Source organism: Apodemus sylvaticus, chromosome 20, assembly GCF_947179515.1.
Source record: "Apodemus sylvaticus chromosome 20, mApoSyl1.1, whole genome shotgun sequence".
Taxonomy (NCBI): Eukaryota; Metazoa; Chordata; class Mammalia; order Rodentia; family Muridae; genus Apodemus; species Apodemus sylvaticus.
The window spans coordinates 53,651,623-53,668,894 of NC_067491.1; the positions used below are offsets into that span (position 1 = coordinate 53,651,623).

The 17,272-nt window shown below is 41.3% G+C and overlaps 1 protein-coding gene across 1 annotated transcript; it reads right to left on the reverse strand.

The window, feature by feature from the left end:
- Positions 1–7,960: 7,960 nt before the first annotated feature.
- On the reverse strand, positions 7,961–8,920 carry LOC127670856 (olfactory receptor 7A17-like). The gene has a single exon (XM_052165409.1). It carries the CDS (start codon positions 8,918–8,920, stop codon positions 7,961–7,963), a length of 960 nt encoding a protein of 319 aa, XP_052021369.1.
- Between the last annotated feature and the right edge of the window lie 8,352 nt (positions 8,921–17,272).

A 17,272-nucleotide genomic window follows, 5' to 3' on the forward strand; every position in this document is an offset into this window, starting at 1 on the left:
GTCACTGTGGGTGTGGGCTTTAAACCCTCCTCCTAGCTGCCTGGAAGTCAGTATTCTGCTAGCAGCCTGCAGATGAAGATGTAGAATGCTCAGCTCCTCCATATCCTCTGTGAGCTTCATTATTTCTCTATTTAGTTTTTGTTTGGTGTCCACTCACCTCTGCTGACCTTGTTCCGGTGGACCCTGGCACAGATTCCAAGCAGATTGTTTCTGGGCCCTGGCAGGCATCCACAGGGAAGCGGGATGCTTTTGCAGACCCATAAGTTTTCTCTTGGAGGCAGGTCAAGCGCTCTGCTGGCTATACTGCAGGTTGATTCTGACCAGCAAGGGATTGGTGGTAGAGGGTCCAAGCTGGGCTGTTCCTGGGCTCTCTGCAGGCCCCCAGGGGAAACCAGGATGCTCTTAGGGTTTCTCAAAGTTAACTGGGGATGGCAGGATATGTCCAGAGTCAGAGCCAAAGCCCAACTATAGAGGTCAAAGGACTGTGTTCAATTCACCTCTCTGATTTTTTTCTCAAGACCTTCCTCCTGCTGTACTTTATATAAGATATCAAAATCTAAATTACCTTGAGTTTTAATATGCTGACGAGTTCAGAGAGTAAGGGCAGGTGTCTCAGAGCTGGTAAGTCTTTAGCTCTTACAGACTGATATTTGTTTCATCTTTTCGTTCACTAGAACTATTTCTTTTCTAACTCATAATTAGACACATTCCAAGAAGAAGTTTTAAATATTAGAAATAAACATGCAAAGGAATCAAACTACAACAGGAATGATTTTCCCTCTCTTTAGGGATTTCATTACTTGCAATCACAACTTCTACTGTAAAGCAGTCTTCCCTGAAACACTCTCTAATAGACCCAAGCATGGCAAACATGACATTGACATATTTTGCCCCCTTACTTCTTCTTCTCTTCCTTTGTTATGTTCCTGGGACTCTGGCTCAAGTGCATTGTCTTGTCTTGACATCAGTTCAGCACACCTTCTTCAACAAATGAACAGCAACACTCAACTCCCAACTTTTATCTGAGATGGAGTGACTCTATGGTCACCTTACATAAATTCTCTTGCCTTCCATCTCAAGCTTTTCTGTAGCACATACTAAATTCCCAGTCTGGATGGCTTTATTTTTTCTAAAAAGGTGGTCCCTACCCAGAAGTCTAATTTTCGCCTGGGATGACTGACAATGCACTGAGAGGATAGCAAAAGGAAATAACTATGTGCCATGCAATGTAAGATGCATAGACCAACTACCAATGTAACAGAGGTATTTACAACCCCTTCTGACCTCTTCTTAGGTGCATTTCCTCTTGTAGGTGTGATATTGTTGTGTTCCTATGAAAAGCTGTGAATTGAATGCAATATTTTAGTTGCCATCAGCACCAAGAAGCTAGGGCTATTCCACATCCCTCTGTGCACTAGTCCCTCCAGGAGAGGGCTGGTCTCCCAGGGGTGCTCTCACTCCCAGGCTTGGAGTGGAGTTTTCCACTTTCTCTCCAATACCTGGCTGGAAAACTCATAGCTCTGAGTGCCTCCAAAAAGAAACTGGAGAGACCATACACTAGCAGCTTGACAGCACATATGAAAGCTCTAGAACAAAAAGAAACAAAAACACCCAAGAGGAGTAGATGATAGGAGATAATCAAACTCAGGGCTGAAATCAACCAAATAAAAACAAAAAGAACTATACAAAGAATCAAACAAACCAGGAGCTGATTCTTTGAGAAAAATCAACAAGATAGATAAACCTTTAGTGAGCCTAACTAGAGGGTACAGAGACAGTATTCAAATTAACAAAGTCAGAAATGAAAAGGGAAACATAACAACAGAAACTGAGGAAATAAAAAAAAAAAAACCATCAGATCCTACTACAAAAGCCTATACTCAACAAAACTGGAAAATCTGAATGAAATGGACAATTGTATAGACAAATAGCAAGTATCAAAGTTATATCAGGACCAGACACAAGATCTAAACAGTCCCATAACCCTAATGAAATAGAAGCAGTCATTAATAGTCTCCCAACCAAAACAAGACCAGGACTAGATGGGTTTAATGCAGAGTTCTATCAGACCATCAAAGAAGACATAATACCAATTCTCTTCAAACAATTCCACAAAATAGAAACAGAAGGAACATTACCAAATTCATTCTATGAAACCACAATTATGTTTATACCTAGGCCACCAAAGATCAAACAAAGAAAGAGAATGTCAAACCAATTTCCCTTATAAATATCGATGCAAAATTACTCAATAAAATTCCTGCAAATCGAATCTAAGAACACATCAAAACGATCATCTGTCACGATCAAGTAGGCTTTATCCCAGGGATGCAGAAATCCATCAACATAAAACACTGCACAAGCAAACTGACAGAAAAACACATGATCATTTCATTAGATGCTGAGAAAGCATTTGACATAATCCAACACACCTTCATGATAAAAGTCTTGGAAAGATCAGGAATTCAAGGCCCATACCTAAACAAAGTAAAAACAATATAACACAGACCAGTAGCCAACATAAAACTAAATGGAGATGGTATATTCTTTATTATAATTATTTTCATGACAGCACTGAAAAGCTCATGCACAGTAAAACCTTCTCAATAGGTAATTCTATTGTTATTAAAATGTAAGACATTTCTCTTTTTTATTGAATGTTTCATACACATTAGGAGTTTCCTTAATTTATTTTACACTCCAGATTTTATTCCCCTCCTGGTCCACTCTCTGACTGTTCCATGTTCCATACCTCCTGCCCACCCCTGTCTCCATTAGGATGTCCTCACACCCCCACCCCCACCCCCAACCTCACCTGACCTCTAAACTTCCTGGGGTCTCCTGTCTTTTGAGGGTTTGGTGCATCTTCTCTGACTAAACCAGACCCAGCAGTCCTCTGCTGTTGGGGGCCTCAGAACAGTTGGCATATGCTGCCTGGCTGATGGTCCAGTGTTTGAGAAATCTTGAGGGTTCAGGTTCATTGAGACTGCTGGACCTCCTACAGGGTCACCCTCCTCTTCAGCTTCTTCCAGATTTCCCCAACTGAACCACCAGGGTCAACAGCTTCTGTCCATTGGTTGGGTGTAAATATCTGCATCTGACTCTTTCAACTTCTTCATGGGACTTCTGGAGTGCAGTCATGCTAGATCTCTTTTTGTGAGTGCTCCATAGCCTCAGTAACAGTGTCAGGCCTTGGGACCTCCCCTGGAGCTGGATTCCACTTTGGGACTGTCACTGGACCTTTTTTTTCCTCAGGCTCCTCTCCTTTTCAATACCTGTAATTCTTTTTTTTTTAACATATATTTTTATTTTCTGTATTCTTTGTTTACAATCCAAAAGCTTTCCTCTTTCCCAGTTCCCCCCTCCCCATATGTCCCATAAGTCCTCTTTTCTCCATCCATTCTCCTATCTTACCCCCTCCCTTTTCTCTGTCCTGGTACTCCCCTATAATGCTGGATCAAGCCTTTCCAGGATTAGGGCCCTCTTCTTCCTTCTTCATGGGAATCATTTGATATGCTAATTGTAGCTTCAGTATTCAGAGCTTCAGGGCTAATTAATATCCACTTATCAATGATTGCATTCCATGTGTATTCTTTTGTGATTGCGTTATCTCACTTAGGATGATATTTTCCAGTTCCATCCATTTGCCTAAAAAGTTCATGAATTCATTGTTTTTATTTGCTGAATAGTACTCCATTGTGTATATATACCACATTTTCTATATCCATTCCTCCATTGAGGGATATCTGGGTTCTTTCCAGCTTCTAGCTATTATAAATAAGGCTGCTATGAACATAGTGGAGCATGTGTCCTTATTGCATGCTGGGGAATCCTCTGGGTATATGCGCACAGAGGTATAGCAGGGTCCTCCGGAAGTGTTATGTCCAGTTTTCTTAGGAACGGCCAGACTGATTTCCATAGTGGCTGTACCATCTTACAACCCCACCAGCAGTGAAGGAGTGTTCCTCTTTCTCCACATCCTCGCCAACACCTGCTGTCTCCTGAGTTTTTAACCTTAGCCATTCTGACTGGTGTGAGGTGAAATCTCAGGGTTGTTTTGATTTGCATTTCCCTAATGGCTAATTATGGGTCAGATTTAGGACTATGGGATGGCTCCCCTCTCCCTCATTTAATGCCCTGTGTTCCTGCTGGCAGTATGCTCTACAAGTTCTCTCTCCCTACTCTCCCTACTGTTGAGCATTTCATCTAAGATCCCTCCCTCTTAGTCCTGAGAGTCTCTGACCTCCCAGAACTCTGGTGCATTCTGGAGGGTCCCCCCAACCTCCTACGGCAACCTCCCAAGGTTGCCTGCTTCCATTATTTCTGCTGGACCTTGGGGCTTCAGACCTTTTCCTTCTCCCAATACTAGATAAGGTTCCCCTCTCCCCTCCACTCTCCCCCTTTCACCTGCCCACATTCCTTCCTAGGTCCCTCCCTCTCTTCCCACTTGTGATAGCTTTGTTCTCCCTCCTAAGTGGACTGAGGTGTCCTCACTTGGGCACTTCAGCTTGTTGACATTTTTGAGTTCTGTGGATTGTATCTTGGGTATTCTGGAATTTTTTGTTTTGTTTTGCTTTGCTTTGCTTTGCTTTTTTGGCTAACATCCACTTATTAGTGAGAACATACCATGCATGTCCTTTTGGATCTGAATTATCTCAATCAGGATATTTTCTAGTTCCATCCATTTGTCTGCAAAACTCAGGTATCCTCGTTCTTGATAGCTAAGGAGTATTACAATGTGTGAATGAACAAAATTTTCTGTATCTATTCTTCTGTCGAGGGACATCTGGGTTGTTTCCAGCTTCTGGCTATCACAAATAATGCTGCTATGAACATAGTGGAACACATGCCCCTGTGGCATGGTGGGGCGTCTTTGGGGTATATTCCCAAGAGTGGTATAGCTGGGTCTTCAGGTAGTTCTATTTCCAATTGTCTGAGGAAACTCCAGATTGATTTCCAGAGTGGTTGCACCAGTTTTCAATCCCAGAAGCAGTGGAGGAATGTTCCTCTTTCTCCACTGTCGCGCGCCTATCGGCTCTCAAGAATGACGCACGGCAACAGGATTCTTCTGCAGGATTCTTCTGCGGACACTCTTTACTGTACAGCTTTTCGGTACCACTCCTGAGGCTGAGAGTTCTGAACCTTCCCCGGACGGGCCACCAACTGTCGGTGCCTAACCTTGTCCCGCAAGGAAAGATGCGACACGACCAGGTTCTTCTCTGCAGCACTTTATTTAGGACCTTCCTTTTCTTCTTCTACACGGGGCCCCGAACCTGTCTTTTGCCGCCCTTACATAGCCCAGCAGCCCTCGCTTAGGGGCATGTCGCATTGTGATAGGAGAACTAAGGTTCACCTCATTAGCATGCCAATGTTGAGTCATAGCAAAGCCATACTGCACGTGTGTTAAAGTTGTTTACCAACTGCACGTGTGTTAAAGTTGTTTACCAACTGCACGTGTGTTAAAGTTGTTTGCATGGACTAAATAGTTGTTACCAGCGCCGTCTTGCAACAGCGCTGGATAAAGTGGCTTCCCACACTCCACTTCCTCTCCAAAATGTGTTGTTACCTGAGGTTTTGATCTTAGGTCTTAATCTTTACTCCATTCGGACTGATGTAAGACTGAATCTCAGCATCCTTTTGATTTGCATTTCTCTGATCACTAAGGACTTTGAACATTTCTTTAGGTGATTCTCAGCCATTTGAAATTCCTCAGTTGTGAAATCTCAGTGCAGTTTCTATACCCCATTTTTTGATTGGGTTGTTTCCTTTTTTGGTGATTAATTTCTTGAGTTCTTTGTATATTTTGGATATTAGCCTTCTTTTGGATGTGGGGTTGATGAACAATTTTTTTTCCAATCTGTAGGTTGCCAATCTGTCTTACTGACTATATCCTTTGCCTTACAGAAGCTTTCTAATTTCATGAGGTCCCATTTATCAATTCTTGATTTTAAAGCCTGAGCCGTTGGAGCTCTGTTTAGGACATTTCCCCCTATGCCCATAAATTCATGGCTCTTTCCCACTTTCTCTTCTATCAAATTCAGTAGATCTGGTTTTATATTGAGGTCTGAAGTCTCAGTCATTCTTTAAACAATGCAGCAATTAATAGAACTTTCTGATCCAAAGATGAGAATATGTGGAGAATGTAGGAAATGACCATGGATTACACATAACAAAAAGAATGCACAGGAAGAACTTGAATTGTATGACAAAGGATTGTCTTAGGGTTTTACTGCTGTGAACAGACACCATGACCAAGGGAAGTCTTATAAAGACAGCATTTAATTGGGGCTGGATTATAGGTTTAGAGGTTCAATCCATTATCACCAAGGTGGAAATCCAGGCAGACATGGTTCAGGAGGAGCTGAGAGTTCTACTTCTTCATCTACAGGCTGCTAGCAGAATACTGACTTCTAGGCAGCTAGGAGGAGGGTTTAAAGCCCACACCCACAGTGACACACCTACTGGGCCAAGCATATACAAACCATCACAGTGATATAAAAGACAGAGCAAAACAGAGAATTCTCAACTGAGGAAACTCGAATGGCTGTGAAGCACCTAAAGACAAGTTCAGTATCTTTAATTATTAGGGAGATACAAATCAAAGAACCATGAGATTCCACCTCACACCAGTCAGAATGGCTGAGATAAAAAAGTCAGGGGACAGCAGATGCTGGTGAGGCTATGGAGAAAGAACACTCCTTCATTGCTGGTGGGATTGTAAGCTGGTAAAATCACTCTGGAAATCAGTTTGGTGGTTCCTCAGGAAATTAGACATAGTACTACCTGAGGACCCAGCTATACCACTCCTTGGCATATACCCAGAAGATACTCCAACATGTAATAAGGACACATGTTCCACTTTGTTCATAGCAGCCCTATTTATAATAGCCAGAAGCTGGAAAGAAGCCAGATGTCCTTCAACAGAGGAATGGATACAGAAACTATATAATGGAGTACTACTCAGCTATTAAAAACAAAGAATTCATAAAATTCTTAGGCGAATGGATGGAACTAGAATGTGCCATCCTGAGTGAGGTAACCAAGTCACAAGGGAACACACATGGCATGCACTCACTGATAAGTGGATATTAGCCCAAAAGCCCAGAATAAACAAGATACAATTCACAAGCCACATGAAGCTCAAGAAGAAGGAAGACCAAAATGTAGGTGCTTCGCTTTTTCAGAGAAATGGAACAAAATACACACAGGAGCAATTATGGAGACCAAGTGTGGGGCAGAGACTGAAGGAAAGGCCATCCACAGACTGTCCTACCTGGGGATTCACCCTATAAACAGTCGCCAAACCCCGACACTATTGTGGATGCCAACAAGTACTTGTTGAAAGGAGCCTGGTATGGCTGTCTCTTGAGAAACCATGCTAGAGCCTTACAGATACAGAGGCAAATGCTAGCAGCCAATCATTGGACTAAGCGCAGAGTCCCCAATGGAGGATTTGGAGGGAAGACTGGAGGAGCTGAAGGGGTTTGCAGCCTAATGGATAGAATGATGATGTCAGCCAACCAAACCCTCCCAGGGCTCCCAGGAACTAAGCCATCAACCAAGTGATGCACATGGTTCCAGCCGCATTTGGGGCAGAGGAATGCCTTGTTGGGCATCAGTGGGAAGAGAGGTCGTTGGTCCTATGAAGGCTTGATAGATGCCACAGTGTGGGGAAATCAAGGGGATGGGGGGATAAGTGGGAGTAGGTTGGGTGGAGGGGAATCCTCATGGGGGCAGGGGGATGGAGGATGGGTTGGGGGGTTTTCTGGGAGGGAGGAAACCAGGAAAGGGAATAACATTTAAAATGTAAATTAAGAATATATTCAATAAGAATTATTCCTCAAAAAAAGAGAGAGCAATTGTAGGAGTTAAATGACTGAATTCTTGTTATTCAGTCTAATCAATGGACTGCAGTGGACAATCCAAACCATTGCCCTTAAGCACTACTAAAACAGACACTTTATGAAGGTGAATCTATTGATCTGCTTCTAGTTACACTCCCTAACAGGATTTTCAGAGCTGTCTTTATGTCTTTGTTCCTCAGACTGTAGATGAAGGGGTTCAGCATGGGGGTGACCACAGTATACATCAATGAAGCTGTTGCAGTGGCATGTGAGTTTTGGGTCACAGCAGAACTGAGGTACACTCCTAGGAGTGTGCAATAAAATAAGGAGACAACTGAGAGGTGAGATGCACAGGTGGAAAATGCTTTGTACTTCCCTTGAGCTGAAGAGATTGCACGAATGGAGGACACTATCTTAGAGTAGGAGTAAAGGATACCAGAGAGGGGGCCAACAGCCAGTAGCATAGCTGTGATGTAAATCACCATATCATTAAGAAAGGTGTCAGAACATGCCTGGTGTACCACTTGATTAAGTTCACAGAAAAAATGAGGGATTTCTAAGTTTGTGCAGAATGACAGCCGTAACGCCAAAAAGCTATGTAACAAGGAATTCAAAACACCTATAATCCAGCATGCCAGAATCAGCAATCCACAGCGTCTTGTGTTCATGATGCTCATGTAATGCAGGGGGTGACAGATGGCCACATAGCGATCATAGGCCATCACAGTCAGCAGAAAGATATCTAACCCTGAAAAAAGCAGTAAGAAGTACATCTGGGTGATGCAGCCTGCATAGGTGATGACCTTGCCCTGCGTGTGAATGTTCACCAACATCTGTGGGACGGTGGTGGAAGTGAAGCAGATGTCCACAAAGGACAGATTAGAGAGGAAGATGTACATAGGTGTGTGCAGGTGGGAGTCAACAATGATGGCCACGATGATGAGTAGGTTCCCAGTGACAGTCACTAGATACATGGAGAGGAACAGTCCAAATATGAGAGGCTGAATTTGAGGTTGATTCTCTGAGAATCCCAGAAGAAAGAATTCTGAAAGCTGAGAGTCATTTCCTGATTCCATGTCTTTTGTATGCCTACCAAAACACAAGAGAGAGAGAGAGAGAGAGAGAGAAAGAGAGAGAGAGAGAGAGAGAGAGAGAGAGAGAGAGAGAGAGAGAGAGAGAGAGAGATGAAGCCTCAGTCACCCATCAATAACTTGACATTATCTTCCTGCCTAGGAAGAAGGATCTTCCTTTCATTTGTATCATGAACCCTGGTACCCTTTTAGGGCTACCCATGTGTTTTTGGGGTGTAAGGCTATCCACTGAAGCTGGGGCATGGTTAATTTCTCAGGGACCACACCCCTGAAAAAATACTGACTCTCCTCAGTAGCCATCAACTGCAAATGACTTCTCAGCTGAGCTGAAGCCTTACTATCCCTTCCGTCCTCATGCAGCCATGTTGGCTGGTTTGATCTTGTACAGGTGATGTGAAGGCCACTATAATTCCTGTGAGTTCATTAGCTTATTGGATTTGTCATGTTCAGGAGCTACTATTTTACAGCATTCCTTCTTGTTTTCTCTTCTGGGGTGTTCCCTGAGCCTGGTAGGGAGGACTGTGCTGTAGAATCTCATTTAGGGCTGAGTACACTATAGACATTTAGCCTCTACACTTTGACCAGTTATGCTTTTATATTATCTCCTGTCCACTGGAGAAAAGCTTCTCTGATAGAAACAAACAACTTCACTGATTTATGGAGATACAAATAAATATGCAAATGAAAATTTGATGTTTTCTTTATAAAATAATAACCCTAGGCTTTTCTCCAGAACCCATGAATTCTCCATCCAACAGGAGGTCACCTTTACCTGCTGAACCTTCTTGTTGGCTCTTTCGTATGGCTTAAAAATTGACCTTCCATACATGAATTGCTTATGTGATAATTAAATAACTGCTCCATAAAGAGAGAGCAGAAGGAACAACATTTAACAAATGAAAGCAATGAAATAAGCTGATTCTCATGAGACCATGTGGAAAAGTAGCTTCCTTGGTCATGAGAATGTTCTGCCTCTCATACCATCTCTTGACATCCAACAAAAAAAATATGAAGAAACTATTTTGCCCCAAACCAAAGGTAACAGTTGCTATTTTAAAGACAGCTAATAGTGCATACTCTAGAAAGAGAAACATAGCAAGGAGAATAACTCAAATGACTATCTATGACCCACAGAGTAGAAAGGGATAGCCAATCCTATAAGTCATACCCTGACTTACACACACACACACACACACACACAGTATTGTAGCATCAATAAACCAATGAATATTTGCATATATAGAAAAATATGCCCAGAACTACTGGAATGGGGTGTTTACCTATGAATAAGCAAGAAACTTATTTTCACTTTGTCTGTTCCACATTTGTTTGACCCACCAGTTTGATGTGGTATGACAGCGGATCAGGAAATGTGATACCTCGGTTTTCTCATCTAATATCTTTTAGTTGTTAGTATTAGGGTTTTGATGGTACACTCTTTTTAGATAGATTTCATGTGCACATGCAGGTCTTCCTTCTAGTGGTCATTATTAATATGCAAAAGTACCCCCCCCCGTAGAAGGGACCACAAAGTTTTATTGCTTATAAATCAACTATCTATGTAGATTCTGTAGTAAGATGGTCTTCACGTGTATAAGTTCTAATGAAGCCACCATGACACAACAGATATTTCAAAGTCATGATAATGCAGACAGCTATGATTAAACTCATTTAGTAACAAAATAAACCAAAAAAGACTTAGATATGTAAAAGGGACTCAGTGAGATGGGATCAGAAGAAGGAGACAGGAAAGGGTAAGGGAAAGGCATGAATATGTTGCACACATGTATGAAATTGTCAAGGACAGTCATAAAAGTCCTCACCAATATTGCTACACAGACCCTTCCTTCCACAGCAATAGAACAAATATGTTCTAGTACACTGACAAACATTCTTTTTCTAATTCAACCCTAAAGACACCACATCAGCAAGTATCAGCATGATTTCATACTGTTCATGCTTTGCATACCATTATCTTTTGCCACAGTTATACATCTGGATGCAAATTAGCAAAGGCATTGTTTGCTACAATGACCATTTTGTTTGCAAAGAATTGACTGAATACATGATGAAATCTGTGTAAATATCATTCATTTGGATCTTTCATATCAATATGACATTATTATCACCATAAAAATAAAAGGCATGCAATCATTGTGGTATATGTAACTTAACATACAATGTTCTGTTTATACATTCCATAATGACAAAGGTCCATGAACATACGTTTTCCTTTAGATGGAGCCATTTTATGAGTTTATAAAACCATAATTTTTTGATTATTCTTACAAAATAATCAAAATTATCACTTAAGGATTAATTCTCACCCCAATTACTGAGTTTGGTGTATTTATTTCTCTTCACTTTCATGATACAATAAACTCCATGACCAACCCAGAAAGCCTCCCTTGCATTCCCCAGTCTTGTTTAAACTAGCTTTGCTTTCATGCACATTCTTCCGTTCTTCCATTTTCTGAGCTCTTGCCACAATACCAGCAGAGCTCCTGGACTCACCTGGATGAATCTCTGAAAGGTATGTCTGTGTCTCTAAGCCCAAACTCCACTCTGAATGGCTGTTGTTGGAGCGAAGGAAGCTATGATTGACTCATGAAGTGTGAAGGGAGCCATTAATTACAAGCCAGTGTCAAGACTTCAAAATGAGAAAATTAATGTGTAGCTTAAGTTTGCAAATCAAAAGGACTACACTGGGGAGACACTCAAAGATGATAGCAGCTTCTCCCCTGAGAATATTTTCCCCCTGTTATTTCAGATTCTAAGCACATGATTTCCCTATGGGGCATTATTCTACACAGAAAGAAAAATGTTCCTAAAGATTGCCTGTTCTCAAAGGTGAAGAAGGTTAAATACTTAGATGGCATGTCATTTTTCTTTCCTCAGGAGCCCTCTTGCTTTAATCTTCTACCAGCTTCTCTTCATCTTTATTTAATGTTTCAACCAACGTCTAAAGCTATGAAAATTATCATAAATATGTCCTAAAATCACCAAGCTACTGCCTCAGGCGGTTGCCAGGAGAACGTGTTCTCTTGGTGTTAGACCACGGGTCCTAAGTTCATTGGCATCATTGGGCCTTTTCCAAAACAACAAAGATGTATTTCATCTTGGGCAAGTAGAAAAATTCCATTCATTCCATTATTGATGAGATATTTTTCTAATCATCTAATCAAATCCCTTTATAGATTTTTTTTTCTGAAAATCAGCTACTTGTTTCTAGGTTTTGAGTACACCAATTGACAATCATTATTAAGAAACTGGTTGCAGGGACAAAAAAGTGGAGCAGAAACTGAAGGAAAGGTCACCCACAGACTGCCCCACCTAGAGAGCCATCCAATCTGCTGACAGCAAACATAAGACACTATTTCTGATGCTAAGAAGTGTTTTTTTGTTTTGTTTTGGTTTGGTTTGGTTTGGTTTTGGTTTTTTTTTTTTGTTTTTGTTTTTGTTTTTTTTGTTTTTAAATATTTTTATTTTCTATATTCTTTGTTTACATTCCAAATGATTTCTCCTTTCCCAGATCCCCCTCCCCCATATGTCCCATAAACCTTCGTCTCTCCATCCATTCTCTAATCACCTTCCACCTTTTTCTCTGTCCTTATATTCCCCTCCAATGCTAGATCAATCCTTTCCAGGATCAGGACCCTCTCCATACTTCTTCATGGGAATCATTTGTTATGCGATTTGTGCCTTGGGTATTCAGAGCTTCTGGGTCTTTATTCATTCTTTAGTTGAGGGACATCTGGGTTGTTTTCAGTTTCTGGCTATTACGAATTAAGACACTATGAAAACAGTCGAACAATTGTTCTTGTGCTATAATATAACATCTTTTGGATATATTCCTAGGAATGGTATATCTGGGCCTTGATGGAGAACTCTTCCCAGTTTTCTGAGAAACTACCAAATTGATTTCCAAAGTGGTTGTGTAAGTTTGCACTCCCACCAGCAATGGAGTAATTATGTGGCTGCATATGAAGCTCCATATCCTTGCCAGCATGTGCTGTAACTTGAGTTTTTTATCGTAGCCATACTGATGAGTGTAAGATAGAAAGAATCTCAGAGCCATTTTTTATTTCCTTAACGACTAAGGATCATGACATTATTTTAAGTGCTTCTTGGCCATTAAAGATTACTTAGTTGAGAATTCTCTGATTAGCTCTGTACCCCATATTTAAATGGTTTACTTGGGTTATTGGTGTCTAACTTCTTGAATTCTTCATATATTTTGGATATTATCCCTCTGTAGGCTTGGTGAGGATGTTTTTTCCAATCTGTAGGCTGCCATTTTGTCCTATTAAACATGTCCTTTGACTTACAAAATCTTTTTATCTTCAAAAGTTCTCACTTATTAATTTTTGATCTTAGTGCCTTATGCGTTGGTGTTGTGTTCAAGATGTTATCTCCTGTACCAATGAGTTCAAGGTTATTGACCACCTAAAGTTCTATAAGATTTAGTTTTGTCTAGTTTGGGGTTTTCGTCTTTGGTTCACATAGACTTGAGTGTTGTGCAGGTGCTGGTCCAACTGGATGTCTGCATATATAAGAATACAAATAGATTCATATTTAAGAAGTGTTTACTGTCAGGGGCCCAGTGTAGCTGTCCCAGAGAGGTTCTGACAGAGTGAACCAATACAGATGTGGATGTACAAAACCAGACATTGGACTGAGCACAGGGACCCCAATAGGGAAGTTAGGGCAAGGACTGTAGGAGCTAAAGGGTTTTGCAACCTTGGAGGAAGAACAACAATATCAACCACCTAGATCCCCCAAAGCTTGTAGATTCTAAACCACCAACCAAATTGTTCACAAGGAATACCCATGGCTCCAGCTGTATATGTAGCAGAGGATTGCCTTATCTGGAATCCTAGGAGGGGTGCCCCCACAGTCCTGTGGATGCTTGATGACTCAGGATACGGGAACTCTAGGCCTGCTGAGGCAGGAGTGAGTGGGCGAGTGGGGGAGCACAGTCATAGAGGCAAGGGAAGGCAGGGAGGGGATAAAGGGCTTATGGAGGGGAAACTGAGAAGGGGAATAACATATGAAATGTAAATAAATAAAATAACCAATAAAAAAGAAACTGGTTAAAAATTTGCAAAAGTGAGGCTCAGACACTTCTGTGATATATCCCAAGTTGCAAACAAGAAGCAGCTAGATTTAGAGAACTCCGTAAACATGTCTCTAGCATCTTTAAATCCTTTTTATTATGTTATTTGTGTGTGTGTGTGCGCGCGCACTTTCTCAAACACATAAAAGGGCATGCACACTACACACACACACACACCACCACCACCACCACCACCACCACCATCACCACCACCACACACACACACACACACACACACACACACACACACATTTTTGCAAACCAGGGAAGAACTTTTGGCACCATTTCGTTTTTTCCCTCAACATGAGCTTTTGTTATGTAACTCCGTTTTTCAAGCAAGAGACTTTCCAAACTGAACTATTTCACAAGCCTCTGTTTCTGCCTTCCTAGGATTGGGCATTTGATAGGATGAGACAAAAGGTGATTCTCAGCATCTGAATGAAGCAACAGAGGCTTTCTCCCCCAAAACCTCACCTTACTGCCCAGCCACACTCCCACCATTGCACATACTCAATCTTCCTCCTCAGAGAGGAGGCAACTCAAACAGAGACTGAGAATGAATGCATGGGTACAATAGCCTCTCAAGGAATCCATGGATATTTTTTCTAACAGAAACCCTCCAACAACAGGTACAAGATGGAATCATCAGTATTTCTTTAAGAATCGGGGAAAAGACATGGAGCCCCATTCTCTTGGAGAGCTGGCAACTAAGGTTGGTTGAAAGAAGGGGAGTAATTTTTTTCCAGTGCTGTAGACACTGACAAATCACCTTTTCTCTGGTAAATAACCTTTGCCTTTCATTCTAGCACGAAATTCTAATTAAACTTGGTGGGCCATACATTAAATAAAGGCATACATAAAACACAGAAAGGGACTTATTTAAATGGTTTCCAGAAGAGAGAAAAAGTGTTGAGAGGTGGAAATGGATAAAAATCCATATATAAACGCACAAAACTGTCAAAGAATAAATAATCTTTGAAAATGTGTGAAAAATAAAGAAAATGTTACAACTAACTAGAAACTAGGCCTAAATACCAGAACCTGTAAAGTAGAAAGAAACTTCTTTTGTACCAAGTGTCCATCTCCTCTATTATATTTTAATTGAAAAATTTATGCAATATGTTTTGATCTTGTTTTTCTCTTGCCCCAGCTTTTCCCAGCGTCTCTCCACCTCCCTGGCCACCCAACTTTATATTCTTTCTATTTCTTTCTCTTTAGAAAATCCAACCAACCAAAACTAAGACTAACCACAGAAAAAATGAAAACACACACACACACACACACACACACAAATACATTCTACAAAAATGGAAATACGGAGAAGCAAAAGACTGATAGGACAAAAATTTGCCCGAAGTAATATGAGACCAAAAGTCTAAAAAATATACTATTAATTTAGTTTTGTGTTGGAATACTAGTTCCCCTGGGCATGAGGTATTACCTGAAGTGCTAGCCACTATTCTGAAGGCTAATATCACACACCACCATCTGCTTTATAAAACAATCATATAATTGGAATCATAAGTATATAATTGTCTCTCTGCCTTATTTTTCTCAACATTTATGCCTGTAAGTTTAAATAATGTATTATAAATTTTCAAAATTTTACTCAGTAGAGTTTACATTGTACATAGTCTAGGAAAATGTTCCTTACACCATGAAAGATAGAGGAATGACCTCTCAAGGAAGTTTCCATCCCAAGTCCCAGAATCTGAGGCTTCATGTGGTCTTAATGCAAAAAGGCCAAATAAGCAATCAGTAGAATGAAGCTGATTATGGACAAGGAGATTAAATGGCTTAACTGAGATAATTTCAGAAGCTTCCATCATACTTTCATTTTTGTTGCTGTGAAAAAAAAATAAAAAGGCAATTGGGAGAATCACATTGCCAATAATTAGTGGAGGAAATTCAGAGCAGTAGGAACTTGAAACACTTTGTCATGTGATATCCAGAGCCAAGAAGAGAGAAATAAATGAATGTACGATCAATTGCTTGGTAATGCTCAGCTGGAATTCTCTACTCTTAAACAATTCAAGATCCTTTTCTTAGAGAGTGGTGCTGCCCAAAGTTGACTGTGTCTTCCCATTTTAACTAATTAAGACAATGCCTAACAATCAAACCTATCAACAAAGAACATGTAGATATGATCTTCCTTCTGCCCTATTTTTTCAAACAAATTTTTATTGCCTATATACTCTTAGATATGGAGTTACAGGGTTACTCAAGGGAACATGTCCCACATACCAAGGGGGACACATTGAAAAAAACTACTTCTCTTTCTCCTGGTAGCTACTATTTACCATTATCATCCCAGTTATGGACGGGACTTTGTGGCACTCCTTCCAGTTTGCACCTGTGTGGGAGCAGGGCCTCTGCTCTGGATCCCCACCCACTAAGTACACACCCCAGTCTCAGCTTAAATCCTTAGGTGTTCTGACAATCCAGGATCACAGGTGAAACCCCTGAACCCCACCCCATTACCTGGCATAATCTGGACCCCTGGGACCCCAAGATGCAGATACTCCACCGAGCCAGAGACCCACACTCCTTCTGGTTTGCACCTGTGCTAGAGCAGAGCTTCTGCTCTGAATCTCCACTCACTCAGCCCAACACCCAGGGATTCTAACACATTCAGGATCACAGAATCATAAGCTCAAAGGAAGAACAAGATCTTGTCAGAGACAGAGAGTCTGGTTAATACCAGAGATAACCAGATAACAAGAGCACAAGAACATAAGCAACAGAAATCAGTATGACTTGGAAACATCAGAACACCGTTCTCCCGCCACAGCAAGTCCTGGATACCCCTAACACAATTGTAGAGCAAGATTCATCTCAAAATTCTCAATTCATGAAGATGATAGAGAACTTTAATAAGGACATAAAATACTCCCATAAAAAATACAGGAGATATTTTCTCTTCAGTGACTGTCCAAGTCCAGTAAGCCAGATCAGGGAGAAGCACAGAAGTAGCAGAGCAGCTGGGACAGGGTCCTTCCTGGCTCCATCTGCACCAGGAGGTGGGCTGCTTCACAACCACCTGTGCACAGGTCCTGCCAGGGGAGAACTAGTCTCTAGGGAGCGTTTTGACTCCCAGATTTGGAGGTGAGATCTCCATTCTCTCTGTTGACTGTCCAAAGCAGGTACTGCCAGGAGCACAGGGAGCACAGGAGTGGCAGAACAACTGGGACAGGATCCTTTAGGGCACCCAGGAGGTGGGC